Consider the following 16995-nt stretch of genomic DNA (forward strand, 5'->3'; position numbering starts at 1 on the left):
TTGGTGCCCAGTATTGTCACTGTCCTGGTTAACCTCCTCTGGCCACATTCCAGGGAGTTGAACACGCTGAGGTTCAAATCTAATCTCTCTGGTTTGTTTGTTTTGAGACGGAGTCTCGCTGTCACCCAGGCTGGAGTGCAATGGCACGATCTCGGCTCACTGCCAGCTTCGCCTCCCGGGTTCAAGCAATTCTCCTGCCTCAGCCCTCTAAATATCTGGGATTACAGGTGCCCACCACCACGCCTGGCTAATTTTTGCATTTTTAGTAGAGATGGGGTTTCACCATGTTGTCCAGGCTGATCTCAAACTCCCAATCTCAAGTGATCTGCCTGCTTCAGCCTCCCAAATTGCTGGGATTACAGGTGTAAGCCACCATGCTTGGGCTTTTTTTTTTTTTTTTTTTGAGACAGGGTCTCACTCTGTTGAGACCTCCCAGGCTTAAGCGATCCTTTCACCTCAGCCTCCCGAGTATCTGGGACTATAGGCATGTGCCACCATGCCCAGCTAATTTTTTTATTTCTTTGTAGACAGAGATGGAGCTCTTGCTATGTTACCCAGATGGTCTTGAACTCCTGGGCTCAAGCAACCCACCTGCCTTGACCTCCCAATCCAACTGCTGGGATTACAGGCACGAGCTATCGTGCCTGGCGTTCTTTGGGGTGTGTGTGTGTGTGTGTGTGTGTGTGTGTGTGTGTGTGTGTTTTGTTTTGTTTTTAATTGATAGAGATGGGGTCCTCACTCTGTTTTCCAGGCTGGAATACAGTGGTGTGATCATGTCTCACTGCAGCCTCGAACTCCTGACCTCAAGCAATCCTCCCACCTCGGCCTCCCAAAGTGGTGGGACTACAGGTGCCATCACATGCAGCCCCAAATCTGAGCTCTTCTGCTTACTAGCTGCATAACCCTTGAATTGGGGTAGTGCCAGCTGCTGTAACAAACAAGCCCCCATATCCCAGCAGCCAAACATGATCGAGGTTTCCCAGTGGCTCCCACAACAATGCAGACGGCAATCCTCCACAGCAGGAGGCTTTCCACACAGTGACCTGGGGACCCAGGTGCCTCTTCTCTTGTGGCTCCACCGTCTTCTGGGGTTTTGGAGTCCTCTGCATCAAACCAGCCGCAGAAGAAGAGAGCGCAGATAAACCTTCCCCTATCCTTTGAAGCCCCAGGCTGACAGCGACACACATACCACTTCTGTGCACATTCCAGTGGGGAGCCAGTCACATGGCTGGCCTGGATGCAAGGGAGGCAACGTGGTTCCCTGCTGGATGGCCGCTCTCCAGCCTGACTTTGTAGTATAGGAGAGGACACACGCGTTGCTGAGGGACAGTTGGCTGTCTGCGTCATAACTGTGGGCAAATCATCCACCTCTTGGGCCTCTTTTGTTGTCTGTTAAATAGAAGGCATCACTCGGTTGTGGCGATGACTGCACAGCCCTTTACGTTTACTCAAATCATTCAATTGTGCATTCCATGGGAGTTAGGTGGTATATAAGTTCTACCTCAATTAAGCTGTTTTTTCAAAATAGGAATTCAAGCTGGACGTGGTGGCGCATGCCTGTGGTCCTAGCTACTCAGGAGGCTGAGGCAAGAGGATCATTTGAGCCTGGGGATTCAAGACCAGCCTGGGCAAAATGAGGAAACCTCATCTCAAGCAAATGCAAATGCTTTAAAAAATAAAATAATAGGAAGCACCCCCCCTTCTTAGGGGTTTTGTGAGGACTCAATGAATGAAATTTGTCCAAGTTGGCCACACCATGTAGGTCTGTGTATACATGTGTGTCTGTGTGTGTGCGCATGTGTGCATGCGTGTCTGTGTGGATGCTTGTGCATCCGTGTGTGTGTTGGTGGGGAGAGCAACAAGGACTCCAAAGTAGGCCTGAGCCAGACGATGAGTTGGGTGTCGTTTCATAAGGGTGGTGCCAACGCTTGCCGACCGCCAGCAGGAAGTGGTGGGCGGCTCAGTCTTGCTTCTTGCTTGGGAAACCCTCCCCCACCACGGTGGCCCTCCCAGCATGTGGCAGAGCCGTGACTACTGCCATGAAGTCGGGGGGGACCCCCACCCACCCTCAGCAACACAGATGGCAGATGGAGGCCTCCCTCGGGGCCGGTGAGGACACACCCTTGAGGTGTGAGGTGTGTGCGCCCTTCCTCCACCCTCTTGAGGGTGGGTGGATGAGGCACTGACTGCCCGGCGTGAACAGAGGTCAGAGAGGCCTCCGCTGCCTGGTGCTGGCAAGTTCGCAGCCATCACATCCACAGCTGCTCCTGCAAGTGGAGGCAGGGACGACCAATGATGAAATACTTTGAGGGTCGAGTTCCCACTGAGACTCGGCCCTCTTCTGGGCCTCAGTTTCCCCACCTGGCTGGGGAATCTGGGTGCGATGTTCCCAACATCCTGCCTTGGGAAAGTACAGGAGTGAAAGGTACCAGCTTTGGAGCCAATACCAATGCTAGCTGTGTGACCTTGGGCAAGTTATCTAGTCTCTGGGCCTGTTTCTTCATCTCAAAAGCCGGTGCCACAGCTCACACCTGTAATCCCAGCACTTTGAGAGGCCAAGGCAGGAGGATTGCTTGAGGCCAAGAATTGGAGACCGGCCAGGGAAGCATAGTGAGACCCTGTCTCTATTTTTTTTTAAGCGGAGCTAACAATAATGCCTACCTCATATTTGTGAGGATTAAGTGCATTGGTCCTGAGAACGGCCAGGCAGGTGGTAAGTCCTGTGTGAATGTTGGTGCCATTATTGTTGTTACTTTATTTCTTCACTGTAGGGATGGGGAAGCAGAGGCCCAGAGCAGTGGTGTGACTTGCTCAAGGTCACCCAGCAAAAAAGTGGCGCAAATTAGGATCAAGGCCAAGCCTCAAGGCCCACTGCTCCCCCTGTGCCTCCGAAGCCACGTGTGTCAGAACTGGGTCAGAGGCAGCATGCACCTGGTGGATGATGCAGAGGCAGGGATGGGCGCGTGGATTAATTCCTTGTCTCCTGCTGACACCTTGCGGAGAAAAGGCCTGAAGGGAGAGGGAGGTGTGGAAGGAGAAGAAGGAGGGAGGGGACGGTAGGGGGACCCCCAAAGGTGAGCCCTGGGAACCAGGAAAGGGATGCAGGAGAGGGGTGAATCCTATCCAGCCCTGCCCCTGGGGAGCTCTTGGTTTGTTGATGGGCAGACAGGGACACAGCTGAGGCATTCAACAAGGGCCCTGAGAGAGGGACAGGCAGCCCCTGTGAATCTTGCTGTTCAGCAGAGGCAGGAGTCAGCACGTGTGAGGGCAGCAGGGAAGTCTTCCTGGAGGAGTGAGACCTGGCAATGAGGAGGCACGGTAGGGAGGTGGAACAGGCAGGAGAGACTCTTCAGGAATCGAGGAGATAGAATACAGGACACTAAAGCCTCAGAGAGGCCAGGGGCGGTGGCTTGGCAGGATCATCGCTTGAGGCTAGGAGTTTAAAAGCAGCCTGGGCAACATAGCAAGACCCCATCTCTAAACACAAAAAATAAAAAATTAGCTGTGCACCATAACACACACCTGCAGTCCTAGCTACTCACAAGAAGGTTGAGATGGGAGGACTGCTTGAGCCCAGGAGTTCAAGGCTACAGTGAGCCATGATCTGCACTCCAGCCTGGGCAACAGAGAAAGATCCTTTTTCTAAAAAAAAAAAAAATTAAAGTAAATAAGTGCATTAAATAAAGCCATAGAGAGGCAGTGTGGGGTAGTGGTCAGAGCATGGGCTGAACCTGACAGTGGGGGGAACATATGGGGCCCAAACTGAGCCCACTGGGCTGTGTCCCTGATCCAGCCCAGCCCTTCCCAGAGCAACTCCGAGGCAGACACGCCAGAGGGCAGAGATGAGCCAAGCATCCTGTCCCTGGGTGTGGGACGGAGGGCGGGCTTGTAGCCACTGGTGGCCACGAATTAAGCTCCCAGGGCACACAGAACAGCCTGAGGTGGCCTTGCAGGGCCAAAGCCCAAGGCGGGAGGATTGCACACGTGTGGATATGTGTGCTGCATGCACGTGGACCACCCACCTCGGCAGCCCTTGGGGACTCCACACGCATCAGGAAAAGTAGGTCAGGGGAGCAGCCCAGCATCTCCCTGGCGGGCGTGGGGAGGAGTTTGAGGCAAAGAGGCCTGCGTGCTCATCAGAGCCCCTGGGGGACAGCCCCACAATCCACACAGAAAGGGCCCAAGGACGCGCAGGCCCCGGGGAGGCCTGCACAGAAGCAGCCTTGCCTCGCCCTGCTGGTGTTGCCGCGGTCGCCTCGGTTTTCTAACTCGGAAGCCTCATCACCCAGGTGGTGGGTGGACATTTCACAGAGGTTGGAAGAGATTTTTCCAAGCCTGAGACCAGGGAAAGACGATCACGCGGAGATGTCGCCCCACGTAAGCCCAGCTGGTGGCTGCGGGAAAGACCCAGTGCTGTCCAGCCCAGAGCTGGGACTGCATGGAGACGTGGTGGCAAGTGGCATGTCTGCGTTTGGGTCAGCACGCTAGATTAGAGAGGAAGGGCATGCGGGAGCAGGTTCTGTGGGCCTGGCACTGTTCCTACCTCTGGTGGAGAGGACTGTGGAATGAGCGAGGCCAGGGCACATGTTTAGGTGGAAATGAGCTAGGAAAGAAAAGACAGTTGCTGGAGAGGAAGATCCTGTTGGAACAGGGGCGAGGAGGCCAAGTACAGTGGCTCAGGCCTGTAATCCCAGCACTTTAGGAGGCGGAGGCAGGAGGACTGCTTGAGCCCAGGAGTTCAAGACCAGCCTGGGGAACAAAGTGAGACCCCATCTCTACAAAAAATAAAATATGGGCTGGACACAGTGGCACACGCCTGTAACCCCAGCACTTTGGGAGGCCGAGGCGGGTGGATCACCTGAGGTCGGGAGTTTGAAACCAGCCTGACCAACATGGAGAAACCCCGTCTCTACTAAAAATACAAAAATTAGCCGGGCGTGGTGGCACATGCCTGTAATTGCAGCTACTCGAGAGGCTGAGGCAGGAGAATTGCTTGAACCCGGAAGGTGGAGGTTTCGGCGAGCCGAGATTGTGCCAGGCAGCAAGAGGGAAACTCTGTCTCAAAATAAAACAAATAAAATATGAAAAAAATTATCTGGGCATGGTGGCACATGCCTGTGGCCCCACCTTCTCAGGAGGCTGAGGTGGGAGGATTGCTTGAACCGAGGAGCTGGAGGCTTCAGTGAGCCATGGGGGCACCACTGCACTCCAACCTGGGCAATAGAGCGAGACCCTGTTTGAAACAAATTTAATTTAAAAAATGACAGGAGGCTGGGTGCAGTGGCTCACACCTGTAATCCCAGCACTTTGGAGGATTGCTTGAGGTCAGGAGTTCAAGACCAGCCTGGGCAACATGGTGAAACCCCATCTCTACAAAAAATACAAAAATTAGCCAGGTGTGGTGGTGCACACCTTGTGGTCCCAGCTACTCAGGAGGCTGAGATGGGAAGATTGCCAGAGTCCGGGATGCAGAAGTTGCAGTGAACTGAGATCATGCCACTGCACTCCAGCCTGGGTGACAGAGCGAGACCCTGTCTTAAAAAAAAAAAATTACTGACAGGGGAGATGAGCTGGTTCATGAATGGAGGGAGGCAGGAGGCTGGGGAGACAGGGATGGGAGCAGGCTGCAGGGCGGGGAGGGGAGGGCTCCTTCCTCCCGAGCCAGCTGAGAGGACGGTGCAGATGGAGCTCCGTTTGGGGCTGGGTGGGAGGCCAGGAAGTTCTCTCCTGATGTTCCTCCTCTCCGTGTGAAGTGGGAGGCTGGGTCGTGCCGAGAGTGAAGGGGAAGGCAGAGGAGGAGGAGAGGCTTGGGGCCTGGAAGGGAGCTGCTGGGCTGGGAGAGGATGCGGGGCTCATGGAGTGCTCACCCCCTCCCAGCCTCCAGCCATGCCCGCCCGCCCTTGCTCAGCCGGAGAGAAAGCCGGTGATGATGACGAGAACAACACAGCAAGCCTGGGCACCTATGGAGCACTTACTGCGTGCCACATGCCAGGGTTTCACGCCTGTTAACTTACTTAACCCTCTCAAGAACGCATCGGGAGAAGGCACTGTTGTTGTTGTTATTATTATCATTATTATATTTAGATAGGGTCTCTGTCATCCAGGCTGGAGTGCAGTGAAGTGATCATAGCTCACTGCAGCCTCGAATTCCTGGGTTCAAGCGATCCTCCTGCTTCAGCCTCCTGAGTAGCTGGGACCACAGGTGTGCACCACCACACCCCGCTAACTTTTCTTTTTTTTTAATTTTTGTGGAGACAGGGTCTTGCTCAGGCCGGTCTCACACTCCTGGCCTCAAGCAATCCTCTCACCTTGGCCTCCCAGATTGCTGGGATCACAGACGTGAGCTACCTTGCCTGGCCAAACGCACTATTATTATATCCTTTGTATAGATGAGGAAACTGAGGCACAGACAGAGGAAGTACCCTGCCCAAGGACATCCAGCTAGCAAGTGACAGAGTTGGGACTCAGACCCAGGCTGTCTGGCTCTACATCTGTGCCTTCTCCCAGATGGAGCTGTGGTCATCGTTCTTCAGGGTGCAGGGGTGCTTAGGGGCAGGCTAGGGACGCTGCAGTGACATGTCTGGGATTAGAGGGAGAAGAGGCCGGGTGCGGTGGCTCACGCCTGTAATCCCAGCACTTTGGGAAGCCGAGGCGGATGGATCACCTGAGGTCAGGGGTTCAAGATCAGCCTGGCCAACATGGTGAAACCCCATCTCTACTAAACGTGCAAAAATTAGCCAGATGTGGTGGCACACACCTGTAATCCCAGCTACTTGGGAGGCTGAGGCGGGAGAATCGTTTGAACCCAAGAGGCGGAGGTTGCAGTAAGCCAAGATCATACCACTGCACTCCAGCCCGGGCGACAAGAGAGAAACTCCGTCTCAAAAAAAAAAGTGGGGGAAGAGAGGGAGAAGGGAGTGCAGGGAGGATAGAGGGAGGCTGCACCGGGAAGCAGGTGCTCAGGGGCTGGAGGCTGGTGGCAGCTTCTAAAGGAGGCAGCCCTGGCCTCTCTTGCCGGTGCACACACAGACACATATTCATGTGCGCCTGCGCCTGCAAAAGGCTCGTCCCCCCTAGTCTACCCCTCTCCATTTACAGATGAGAAATGAACGCCCAGAGTGGTTGCCTGGAAGACAGGGGTGGGGAGGGATGGGGTTTTAGAAAGGGGCAAAAGGAAACTTTGGGGTAATGGATGTATTTGTGGTCTCGATGGCAGGGATGTATACATATGTCAGAATCATCACACTGTACACTTCAAATATGTATAGTTTTTTGAACACCAAATATACCTCAATAAAACTAGAAAAATGACATGAGATAAGGGAAAATAAGGGGAAATAAAGAAATGAAGGCCACGGATGGAGAGTTAGTTCACTGTCACCCACATGACAAGTCAGGTCTCAGCCCAAGTGGTGGCTCACGCTGTAGTCCCAGCACTTTGGGAGGCTAAGGTGGAAGGATCACTTGATCTCAGGAGTTCGAGACCAGCCTGGAAAACACAGCAAGACCCCATCTCTCCAAAAAATTTAAACATTAGCCAGATGTGGTGGTGCATGCTTGCAGTCCCAGCTACTCAGGAGGCTGAGGCAGGAGGACTCCTTGAGCCCAGGAGTTCGAGGCTGCAGTGAGCTATGATCACCCTACTGCCCTCCAGCCTGGGTAACAGAGCAAGACCCTGTCTCAATACAAATACATTTTTTTTTTTTGAGACCGAGTCTCGTTCTGTCGCCCAGGCTGGAATGCAGTGGCACGATCTCTGCTCACTGCAGCCTCTACCTCCAGGGTTCAAGCAGTTCTCCTACCTCAGCCTCCCAAGTAGCTGGGATTACAGGTGTGCACCACCGTGCCCAGCTAATTTTTGTATTTTTAGTAGAGACAGGGTTCCGCCATATTGACCAGTCTGGTCTCGAACTCCTGACCTTGAGTGATCCGCCCGCCTCAGCCTCCCAAAGTGCTGAGATTACAGGTGTGAGCCACCGTGCCCAGCCTAAATACAGTTTTTTAAAAAGTCAGGTTGGCCGGGCGCAGTGTTCATTAGTCAGGTGGTGAGGTCGTCTGAGGTGGGGGAGGCACTGCCAGGCTGTGCTGATGTGTGGCCATGTGTGTGGTGGGACGGTGTGGCCACATCTATACCATCCTGCTGGTTTGGCCTGAGACCACGTGGCCAAGGTATGTGATGCTGCAATCATGGCCCTCAGACCTCTTCCCCACCCCCTACCTTATGGACAGCCACACCACTTTCAATCATAATATACCACTGGTGTGATCACTGTGTCTACTACCCCTCTCCCCCTGGGGTGTAAGCCCCATGGGGGCAGGGAATCCTAGGTGTTTGTTCCATGCTGTGTCCAGGAACACAGGCTTTGTTCCAGGCTTTGGAGAGCCCTGGGGAACAGCAGGTGCTTCGTCAGTACTTGTGAATAAGCTGGGCACCGTGGCTCATGCTGGTAATCCTAGTGCTTTGGGAGGCTGAGGTGGAAGGATCACTTGAGGCCAGGAGTTCTAGACCAGCCTGGGCAACATAGTGAGATGCCAACTCTACAAAACAACAAATTAAAAATTAGGCATGATAGGTGCAGCAAACTACCATGGCACATGTTTACGTGTGTAACAAACCTGCACATCCTGCACATGTACCCCAGAACTAAAAATTAAACATTAAAATAAATAAATAAAAATTAGCCAGGTGTGGTGGCGCATGCCTATAATCCAATCTACTCAGGAGGCTGAGATGGGAGGATAGCTTACGCCTGGGAGGTTGAGGCTGCAGTGAGCTGTGATTGCACCACTGCACTCCAGCCTGGGTGACAGAGCAAGACCCTGTCTAGAAATAAAAATAAAAACAAGCTGGGTGCAGTAGCTCATGCCTGTAATCCCAGCACTTTGGGATGGCCAGGCAGAGGGATCACTTGAGGCCAGGATTTCGAGACCAGCCTGGGCCACATAGTGGGACCCCCCTCTCTACAATCCAAATAAACAAAACCAACGCTTGTGAATGGGAGTACCCGTGTGAACTCGGTATCTGGCTGTGTCTGTGTGACATAAACAGGTGCCTTGCCTGACACTGTGTGCGGGTGGCAGCATGAGGCAGAGGGGCTGGTGCCACTAAGCGCAGGGTCTGGCAGTGACTGGTCTTGGGGGAGCTGACTGAGGCCTGGCCCCTGAGGCTTTGGGGAAGGCGACGCGACCAAGATGCTTGTCGCCCCCTTGTGGTTATCTTGGGTCTGGCATCCGGGCCCATCCTCAAGTTTTCTGGGTTCTGGGGAGGGCGGAGGGGCTGGAGGAGGGGACCCTTGCCTGATGTCACACTTCATGCTCGCCACCCCCACCCAACAGGGAGAAGATGAGCGTGGGCTGCCCAGAGCCTGAGCCGCCCCACTCCCTGACCTGCTGTGGGCCGGGGACTGCCCCTGGGCCTGGTGCCGGTGTGCCCCTTCTCACTGAAGACATGCAGGCCCTGACTCTCCGCACACTGGCCGCCAGCGATGTCACCAAGCACTACGAACTAGTCCGGGAGCTGGGCAAAGGCACCTATGGGAAGGTTGACCTGGTAGTCTACAAGGGCACAGGTGAACAAGTGCAGGGTGGCAGGGCTGAGAGGTTGGGGTGGGGCAGGGCTGGGAGGTCAGGGTCGGGGGACATGACCTTCCAGCTGGGCCGGGGCTCTCTGGTGCTCTGTGGAAGTCAGGAGGCAGGGTCAGGGGCCAGGTGGAGAGGATGAGGCCTGAGGCAGCCCAGGGCGAAGGAGACTGGGCAGATGAGGCAGGGGAGGAATCCGGGGCAGAGTGGCCAGGGTACAGGATGGGCTGCTGTGGGGCCATCTGGGGTGACTTTGAGACAGCCAAGAGGCTGTGCCAGGAGCCTCTGGAGAGGGCAGGGCTGCCGGCTGTGTCTGGGTATCACCAACATCTCAGCGATGTCTGGCCCCAGGAAGGTGGACGGAGAGTGAGGGCGGTTCTTCAGGAACCGGGTACCACACTTAATGGGTGGTGGAAGGACCTGTGAGGTCAGTATGGCAATCACCATCTCTCAGGTGAGGACAGGGAGACCTAGGCCAATTCAGCCACATAGCCAACGCCCTACAGCTGCAGAGGCTGTGAACCAAAACGAGACCCCAGGAGTCATCTCCAGAGCCTTGTCGCTTAGTCACTGAGCTTGATACCTCCCCCACACTGTAGGTCACAGCCGTGCCACCCAGCCAGCCAGGAGCTGGGGCTGCGTGAGCTCCCACAGCTGCACATACTTGGGTCCAGGAGCGTTGTGCTAACTGAGGGCAGCAGGAGAAGTACCTAACGTGGTGTCACCCGAGCTTTGTTACTTGCTGTGTGACCTTGAGCAAGTGACTTCACCTCTCTGTGCCTCAGAGTCCTTCTCTGTAAAATAGGGTAACATTAGTGCACAACTCATACGATCATAATGAAGTGTGAGTTGTGAATGTGCAGTGCTGAAGGCAGAGCCTGCGATGTGTAAATGCTCCATGGACACACGTGTGCTCCACCCAGCTATGTACCAGATGGGCACAGATGCTTGCCCAGGCACAGAGTTGTGGACACATGCCTTGCAGTGTCTCATTTCTTATTCATTCATCCATTTAGCAAGACAGGAAGCTCAGGGAGACCCATTCTAGCTGGAGTAGACCAACAAGATAAATAAGCATATGGCAGGCAGGACAAAAAGAGAGGTGGAGGGCGTCACAGGCCCCCCACCCCCTCCTCCTGGAGGGCTGCAGACTGGGTGTAGAAGGCCCAGGTTGACCCTGCCTGCATGGCCTTGGGCAAGTCCTTTCCTCTCTCTGGGTCTGTTCCCATCCGTGAGATGAGGACAGTCATGCCTGCTGGGGACCCTGTTGCACCACGGTCCAGAGACAGGCATGCGTGCATCCAGCGCGGAGGCACTGGAAGAGGGGGCTTCAACCCTGTTGCTGTTGCTCCCATCAGGCACAAAAATGGCACTGAAGTTTGTGAACAAGAGCAAAACCAAGCTGAAGAACTTCCTGCGGGAGGTAAGCATCACCAACAGCCTCTCCTCCAGCCCCTTCATCATCAAGGTCTTTGACGTGGTCTTTGAGACAGAGGACTGCTACGTCTTTGCCCAGGAGTACGCACCTGCTGGGGACCTGTTTGACATCATCCCTCCCCAGGTACTCGGGATGGTGGCGTAGGGTGGGGAGAGGGTCTTCAGGGTCCCAGAGTATGAGAGTGGGAGTGGAGTCAGACCATTTAATTAGCAAGTATTTACTGGGCACCTGCTGTACGTCAGTTACCATTCAGGGAGCTGGGGATGTGCAGTAAGGAAGACAAAAGTCCCTGTTCTAGTGGGAAACGGACACTCCACAGCGGGCCAGATAATAACAGATGGAGATGAGCGCCTGAAAGGAGACAGTGAGAATGATGGGATGAAGTCTTACCGCGCCCTCCCCTGGGGCTGCACAAGAGGAAAGGTGTCAGATCCACCTGGGAAGGGGCCCTCAGAGGAAGCGACCCTGGAGCCGGGAGGGTGGGGGAGGGTTCCAGGCACTAGCTTTAAATCTGCTCTGCCGCTTGCTGGCTGAGTGATGAGACCTTCGGAGCAGGTCCTCCTTCTTTGCTGAGCACCTACTGCATGCCAGAATCTGGAGACACAGATGCACGGACACAGCAGGGAACAAGATAGGAAGCTCAGGGAGCCCCGTTCTAGTTGGGGAAGACCGACGAGATAAGTATCTAGCAGGCAAGGCAAAATGACAGCAGGTGGAGGGCGCTGCGGACCCCCTCGTCAACCTCCTCCTGGAGAGCGGCGTGTCCCTCCTGGAGCCCCGATGTCCCCATAGGAGAAGCAGGCATGGTAGCCACTATGAGGATTGGATGAGACAGCGAGGGAAAGGGCGCTCAGCAGCACCCGGGCCGCGTCTGTGCGGTCGCCCCAGTTACTGTGGACAGGGTGGGAGGCGAAAACCGCCTTGCTAGAGAGGGAGCTGGAGGGGAGGACGGCAGGGCGAGCGCAGGAGAGCTTGAAACCCAGCGCGGCTTACCCCGGCCGCCCGCAGGTGGGGCTCCCTGAGGACACGGTGAAGCGCTGCGTGCAGCAGCTGGGCCTGGCGCTGGACTTCATGCACGGGCGGCAGCTGGTGCACCGCGACATCAAGCCCGAGAACGTGCTGCTGTTCGACCGCGAGTGCCGCCGCGTAAAGCTGGCCGACTTCGGCATGACGCGCCGCGTGGGCTGCCGCGTCAAGCGCGTGAGCGGCACCATCCCTTACACGGCGCCTGAGGTGTGCCAGGCGGGCCGTGCCGACGGGCTGGCGGTGGACACGGGCGTGGACGTGTGGGCCTTCGGCGTGCTCATCTTCTGCGTGCTCACCGGCAACTTCCCGTGGGAGGCGGCGTCGGGCGCCGACGCCTTCTTCGAGGAGTTCGTGCGCTGGCAGCGAGGCCGCCTGCCGGGGCTGCCTTCGCAGTGGCGCCGCTTCACCGAGCCCGCGCTGCGCATGTTCCAGCGCCTACTGGCCCTGGAGCCGGAGCGCCGCGGCCCGGCCAAGGAGGTGTTCCGCTTCCTCAAGCACGAGCTCACGTCCGAGCTGCGCCGCCGGCCCTCGCACCGCGCGCGCAAGCCCCCCGGGGACCGCCCGCCCGCCGCCGGGCCACTGCGCCTCGAGGCGCCCGGGCCGCTCAAGCGGACGGTCCTGACCGAGAGCGGCAGCGGCTCCCGGCCCGCGCCCCCTGCCGTCGGGTCGGTGCCTGTGCCCGTGCCGGTGCCGGTGCCCGTGCCAGTGCCTGTGCCCGAGCCCGGCCTGGCTCCCCCGGGGCCCCCCGGCCGAACCGACGGCCGCGCGGACAAGAGCAAAGGGCAGGTGGTGCTGGCCACGGCCATCGAGATCTGCGTCTGAGTCGCCTCCGCTGCCCTCGGACCCGGGAGCGCCCGGGCCCGCCCCGAGCTGGTGCCCGGTGCGGCGGTGGGGAATGGAGCCACCTCGCCGCGGGGCAAGGGGCGCAGCGGTAGACTAGGCAGGACGCGGCCCGGCACCTGGTCCGTCCCCGGCGGGCTGGTGAGGAGGCCACCAAAGACCCTTAGTGCGACCTGGTGACCGGGGGCTTGGCCCAGAGGAGCCAAGCCCCACAGACCCGAGAATTCGGAGGCCCCCCCAACACACACACACACACACACACACCAGGAGCAAGGGAGCTTTCGGGCCACACTCCCAGACGCCTCCCTGAGCCCTGGAACCCGGACTCGTTGCTCCTGGCCCTCCATACCCCCTGGCAGATCATCCTGCGGTCCCACCCCAGATCCCCTCCTCCTCGCCATCCCACTCTGCCCCCTCCCCACCCTGGGTACAGAAAGGGACTGAAGTGTTGGGCAGAGAGGGGGCTTAAGGCCCCTGGGCACAGGCTGGGATCAGGGCAGTGAGCGGAGGGCAGCTGTGTCCTGCCCTCCCTTCTGGAGGCTGGAGGGGAGAGGCCAAGCCCTTGGAAAATGTAGCAAATGTCTGGATGTCGCATAAGTGCGTGCATGTGCGGGACAGGCCCCGAGAAGCTAGTGACTCCTGCACACCCCCATTGCACAAATGAAATCACAGCCCAGGAGGGAGGGCAGCTTGGCACTGGCTGAGAAGTAGAGCTCGCTCCCCGCCCCTCCCCCTAACCACAAGGGATTGTCCTGAAAACTTGGGGGGATAGAAGGGCTCACAGGGCAGGGGTCTCAGCTGCCTTCGCATCCTTAGGGCAGGGGAGTGAGTGTGGAGCCGAGAGCAGGGCCCAGCTCCCCCTGCCAGCCGCACTGTCCCAGGCCCAGAGACCTCTGCCAGGTCCTCCCAGCCCTTGCCACACAGCCTAGACGTAGTAACCTGGGCTTCCAGCAGGTGGCGAGCTGGTTCGTGCTGGAAATTTCTCCTGGGTTTCTTGGGGTCAAACATGCCAACCTCCAAGACCCCATCCTCACGTCTCCCACGTTTCTGGCACTGAAGTGTGCAGGGCGTAGGACCTGCATGTGTGGGTGTTAGAATGGGGGCGGTGGACGCGAGGGGGCGAGTGTGTGACTAGGTGTGTGTGCACATGCGTAGGGTGCAGACGCGTGTGTGCCATCCGATGCGTTCAGTGACTGTGCGTCCAGACACCTCAGCAGCGCCCCCCCCACCACACCCTGGTCCTCCCAGGCAGCTGTCCCAGGGCGCCCAGGTCTGCCTTGCACCACACCCCTCAGGGAATCCGGCAAGGAGGACCCTGCAGGTTGGTTCAGGCCCCCAGGCAGCAAAACAGAGACAACAGGACCCCCGCCTGACCCCCTGCCCCTCTCTGTGGAGGCCTGGGACCCCCGCAATAAGCTCCACATGGGTGAGGCTGTCCCTGTGCCTGGCCCTCCGCCCCAGGTCACCCCTGCCAGGGTCCCTCCTGGGGTTCTGAGCCATTTGAGGGGCTCTTTGATGGGCCAGGCCGGCCAGAGTGAACTCGAAGCACTTTCTGGCTGGTGCCCCAACCTCTGAACTCCCCACTCATTCCCACCTTGAAAAAGGGCTATAGGTCCCCTGCCCTGCCCGGGTCCAGTTTACAAACTGTGGGGTGGCCCCAGGGCCTGGCCCCACTCTCCCCGCTGTGCCCACTTCTCTCCAGACTCCACCTCCCCAATGGGTATGGGCCCTCCATATGCCAGGTAAGTAGCAAACCCCCACTCCTTCCAAGGACCAGGTCTCAGAGAAGGCCCTGGTCACTGCCCCTGGCCCACCTGGAGCCCATCGGGGCTGCCTCTCCCAGCCGCGACTTCTCCTTTTGCCTTAGGCCTCGCGACATCCTGATCTCTCCTGCAATAACTAGGAATCAAGATTCCACAGTAGACGTCCCTTGCCGTACTCTCTCTCTCTCTCTCTCTCTCTCCCTCTCTCTCTCTGTTAAGATCCTGTTCGGGAGTTTCCCCAGCCGTTGTAGTATCTAGTATGTTAGAGTTGGGAGGGGACCGTAGTTATGTAGCCCAGCCCCCTCATTCCCAGAGGCACCCAGAGGGCCAGCCACCAGCCTGACCCCAGAGCAGAACCGGAACACCAGGTTGGGGCCCTGGTGCTGCCACCACCTCTGCTGGTCGGGCTGGGACCCTTTGCCCCTTAGGAGAGGTGTTGGTCACAGATGTTTACCTCAGTTTATGTCACTGTCGAAGAAACAAAAGATAATAGCAAAAAATAACACTGTAGACATGAAGACTTAGAAGACAAAAAAAAAAAAAAAATGACACACAAAAAAATCTCCCCTGTTGCGATTCTTCTGTGAAGGTACCGTGTGTATGTGTGTATGTGTGTGTGCGTGTGCGTGTCTCTGTCCCATGCCGGGCAGGCCAGGGCATCCCGGCCTCTGTCCCAGACCCCGTGTCCCCCACACTGCCCCCATCCTTCGGTGCTTCCCAGAGACCCCTCTGAGCTGGCCTGTGGGGTGCGGGGAGCCCCCTGGGTGGGAGGCAGGGCCACAGGTCGGCTAGAGGGTCTCCACCAGGCCCACTGAACAGAACCCCAAGGCTGCCAAAATGTTCCCTGAGCCCACACTGTGGCCGGTGGGACAGTCCTGGTGGCTGACATCAGCGTCCATGCTTGGCTCAGGGCCTGGGGCAGGGTCCTGGGTAGAGTCCTAGCCCCAGAGCCCCAGCCCCCCATGTCTTGCCGCCCCTCCCCCGTGTGTTTGTAAATACTCTGGCATCCTTTGGCCCTGAGAAGGTTTTTAAATGTGTTATTTACTTCTCTAAACATGACGATTGCTATAAAAATAAACAAAAGTTTAGAAAAATGACCACTGAGTAGCTGTCTTTTCTCAGGTTTGGGGTGGAGAGGGTGGTGGGGGTGGGGGCACACAGGTAGTCTAGAAACTGAAAACTTGGGCTGGGCAGAGTGGTTCACATCTATAATCCCAGCACTTTGGGAGGCCGAGGCGGGCAGATCACCTGAGGTCAGGAGTTCAAGACTAGCCTGGCCAACATGGTGAAACCCTGTCTCTACTAAAAATACAAAATTAGCTGGGCGCGATGGCACACCCCTGTACTCCCAGCTACTTGGGAGGCTGAGGCAAAAGAATCGCTTGAACCCGGTAGGTGGTGGTTGCAGTGAGCCAAGATCGCGCCATTGTACTCCAGCCTGGGCAACAAGAGCAAAGCTCCATCTCAAAAAAAAAAAAAAGAAAACTTGACCTTGACATAGGCTCTAGGCCTCCTGTGACCTCTCAGAACTTGAAGGTGAGGGGAACAGGACCCAGATTCTGGGACAAGGGGCAGGCAGTTGTCCCTTGCCTGGAGCTCAGCTTGTAGCCCTTCAGCCTGGCCAGAAAAGAGGCAAAAGTCCAGAGAGACGGGACAGACCAGTTCACCACTCAGCGCCTTTTTACCGAGCACCTTTTGTGTACCAGGATTCCTCCTAGGGGCTGGGGACACAGCACTGAGCAGGACAGACAGGGCCCCTGCCCTTAGGCAGCTGGTGATCTAATGATGAAGGCAGACATTGCCCAAACAGCAGGCTGGGCTCAGTGAGAGCGTGGAACTGGGAGACTCATGGAGTTTGGAGGAGCCCGCAGACACTCCCTGAAGATGAGACCAGAGCAGGGAACAGGAGGAAGCTGAAAGGGCCAGTTGTGGGTGTAGACTCCAGCAACAGGCAAGGTGGATGTTCTGAAGGAGGGGGAGCTTCAGTGGACTGTAGGGAGTTTCGTGATTCAACACTCATTCAAACAAATATTTGCTAATTACCTACTCATGTCAACAGAGCAGCTCTGTTGGCCCTGCCTTCAAATACGGGCACATCCCAAGGCAGCAACTGCCCATTGCCTGCATTGCTGCCTCTGGACACAGCCTCCCTCCCTGGCCTAAGGCAGGAGCCTCCTCTCCTGAGCCTCTGCAGGCTCTTTTTTTTTTTTTTTTTTTTTTTTCAAGAGTTAGAGTCTCGCTCTGTTGACCAGGCTGGAGTACAATGGCATAATCATAGCTCACTTGCAGCCTCGATCTCCAGGGCTCAAACAATCCTCCCACCTCAGCTTCCCAAGTAGCTAGGACTAT

General features: G+C 56.8%; 1 protein-coding gene across 3 annotated transcripts in view; it reads left to right on the plus strand.

Moving 5' to 3' along the window:
• Positions 1-15723, plus strand: part of SBK1 (SH3 domain binding kinase 1) — a 67921-nt gene extending 52198 nt beyond the window's left edge. For all 3 annotated transcript variants that reach the window (XM_032155768.2, XM_032155769.2, XM_058440850.1), the window contains exons 2-4: positions 9337-9569; positions 10938-11140; positions 12026-15723. In XM_032155768.2, the coding sequence (XP_032011659.1) occupies positions 9337-9569; positions 10938-11140; positions 12026-12865 (1276 nt within the window). In that variant the 3' untranslated portion in view covers positions 12866-15723. The remainder of the gene's footprint in view (positions 1-9336; positions 9570-10937; positions 11141-12025) is intronic.
• The last annotated feature ends 1272 nt before the right edge of the window (positions 15724-16995 follow it).

The sequence above is a fragment of the Hylobates moloch genome, unplaced genomic scaffold (genome assembly GCF_009828535.3).
Source record: "Hylobates moloch isolate HMO894 unplaced genomic scaffold, HMol_V3 SCAFFOLD_6, whole genome shotgun sequence".
NCBI classification, from domain to species: domain Eukaryota; kingdom Metazoa; phylum Chordata; class Mammalia; order Primates; family Hylobatidae; genus Hylobates; species Hylobates moloch.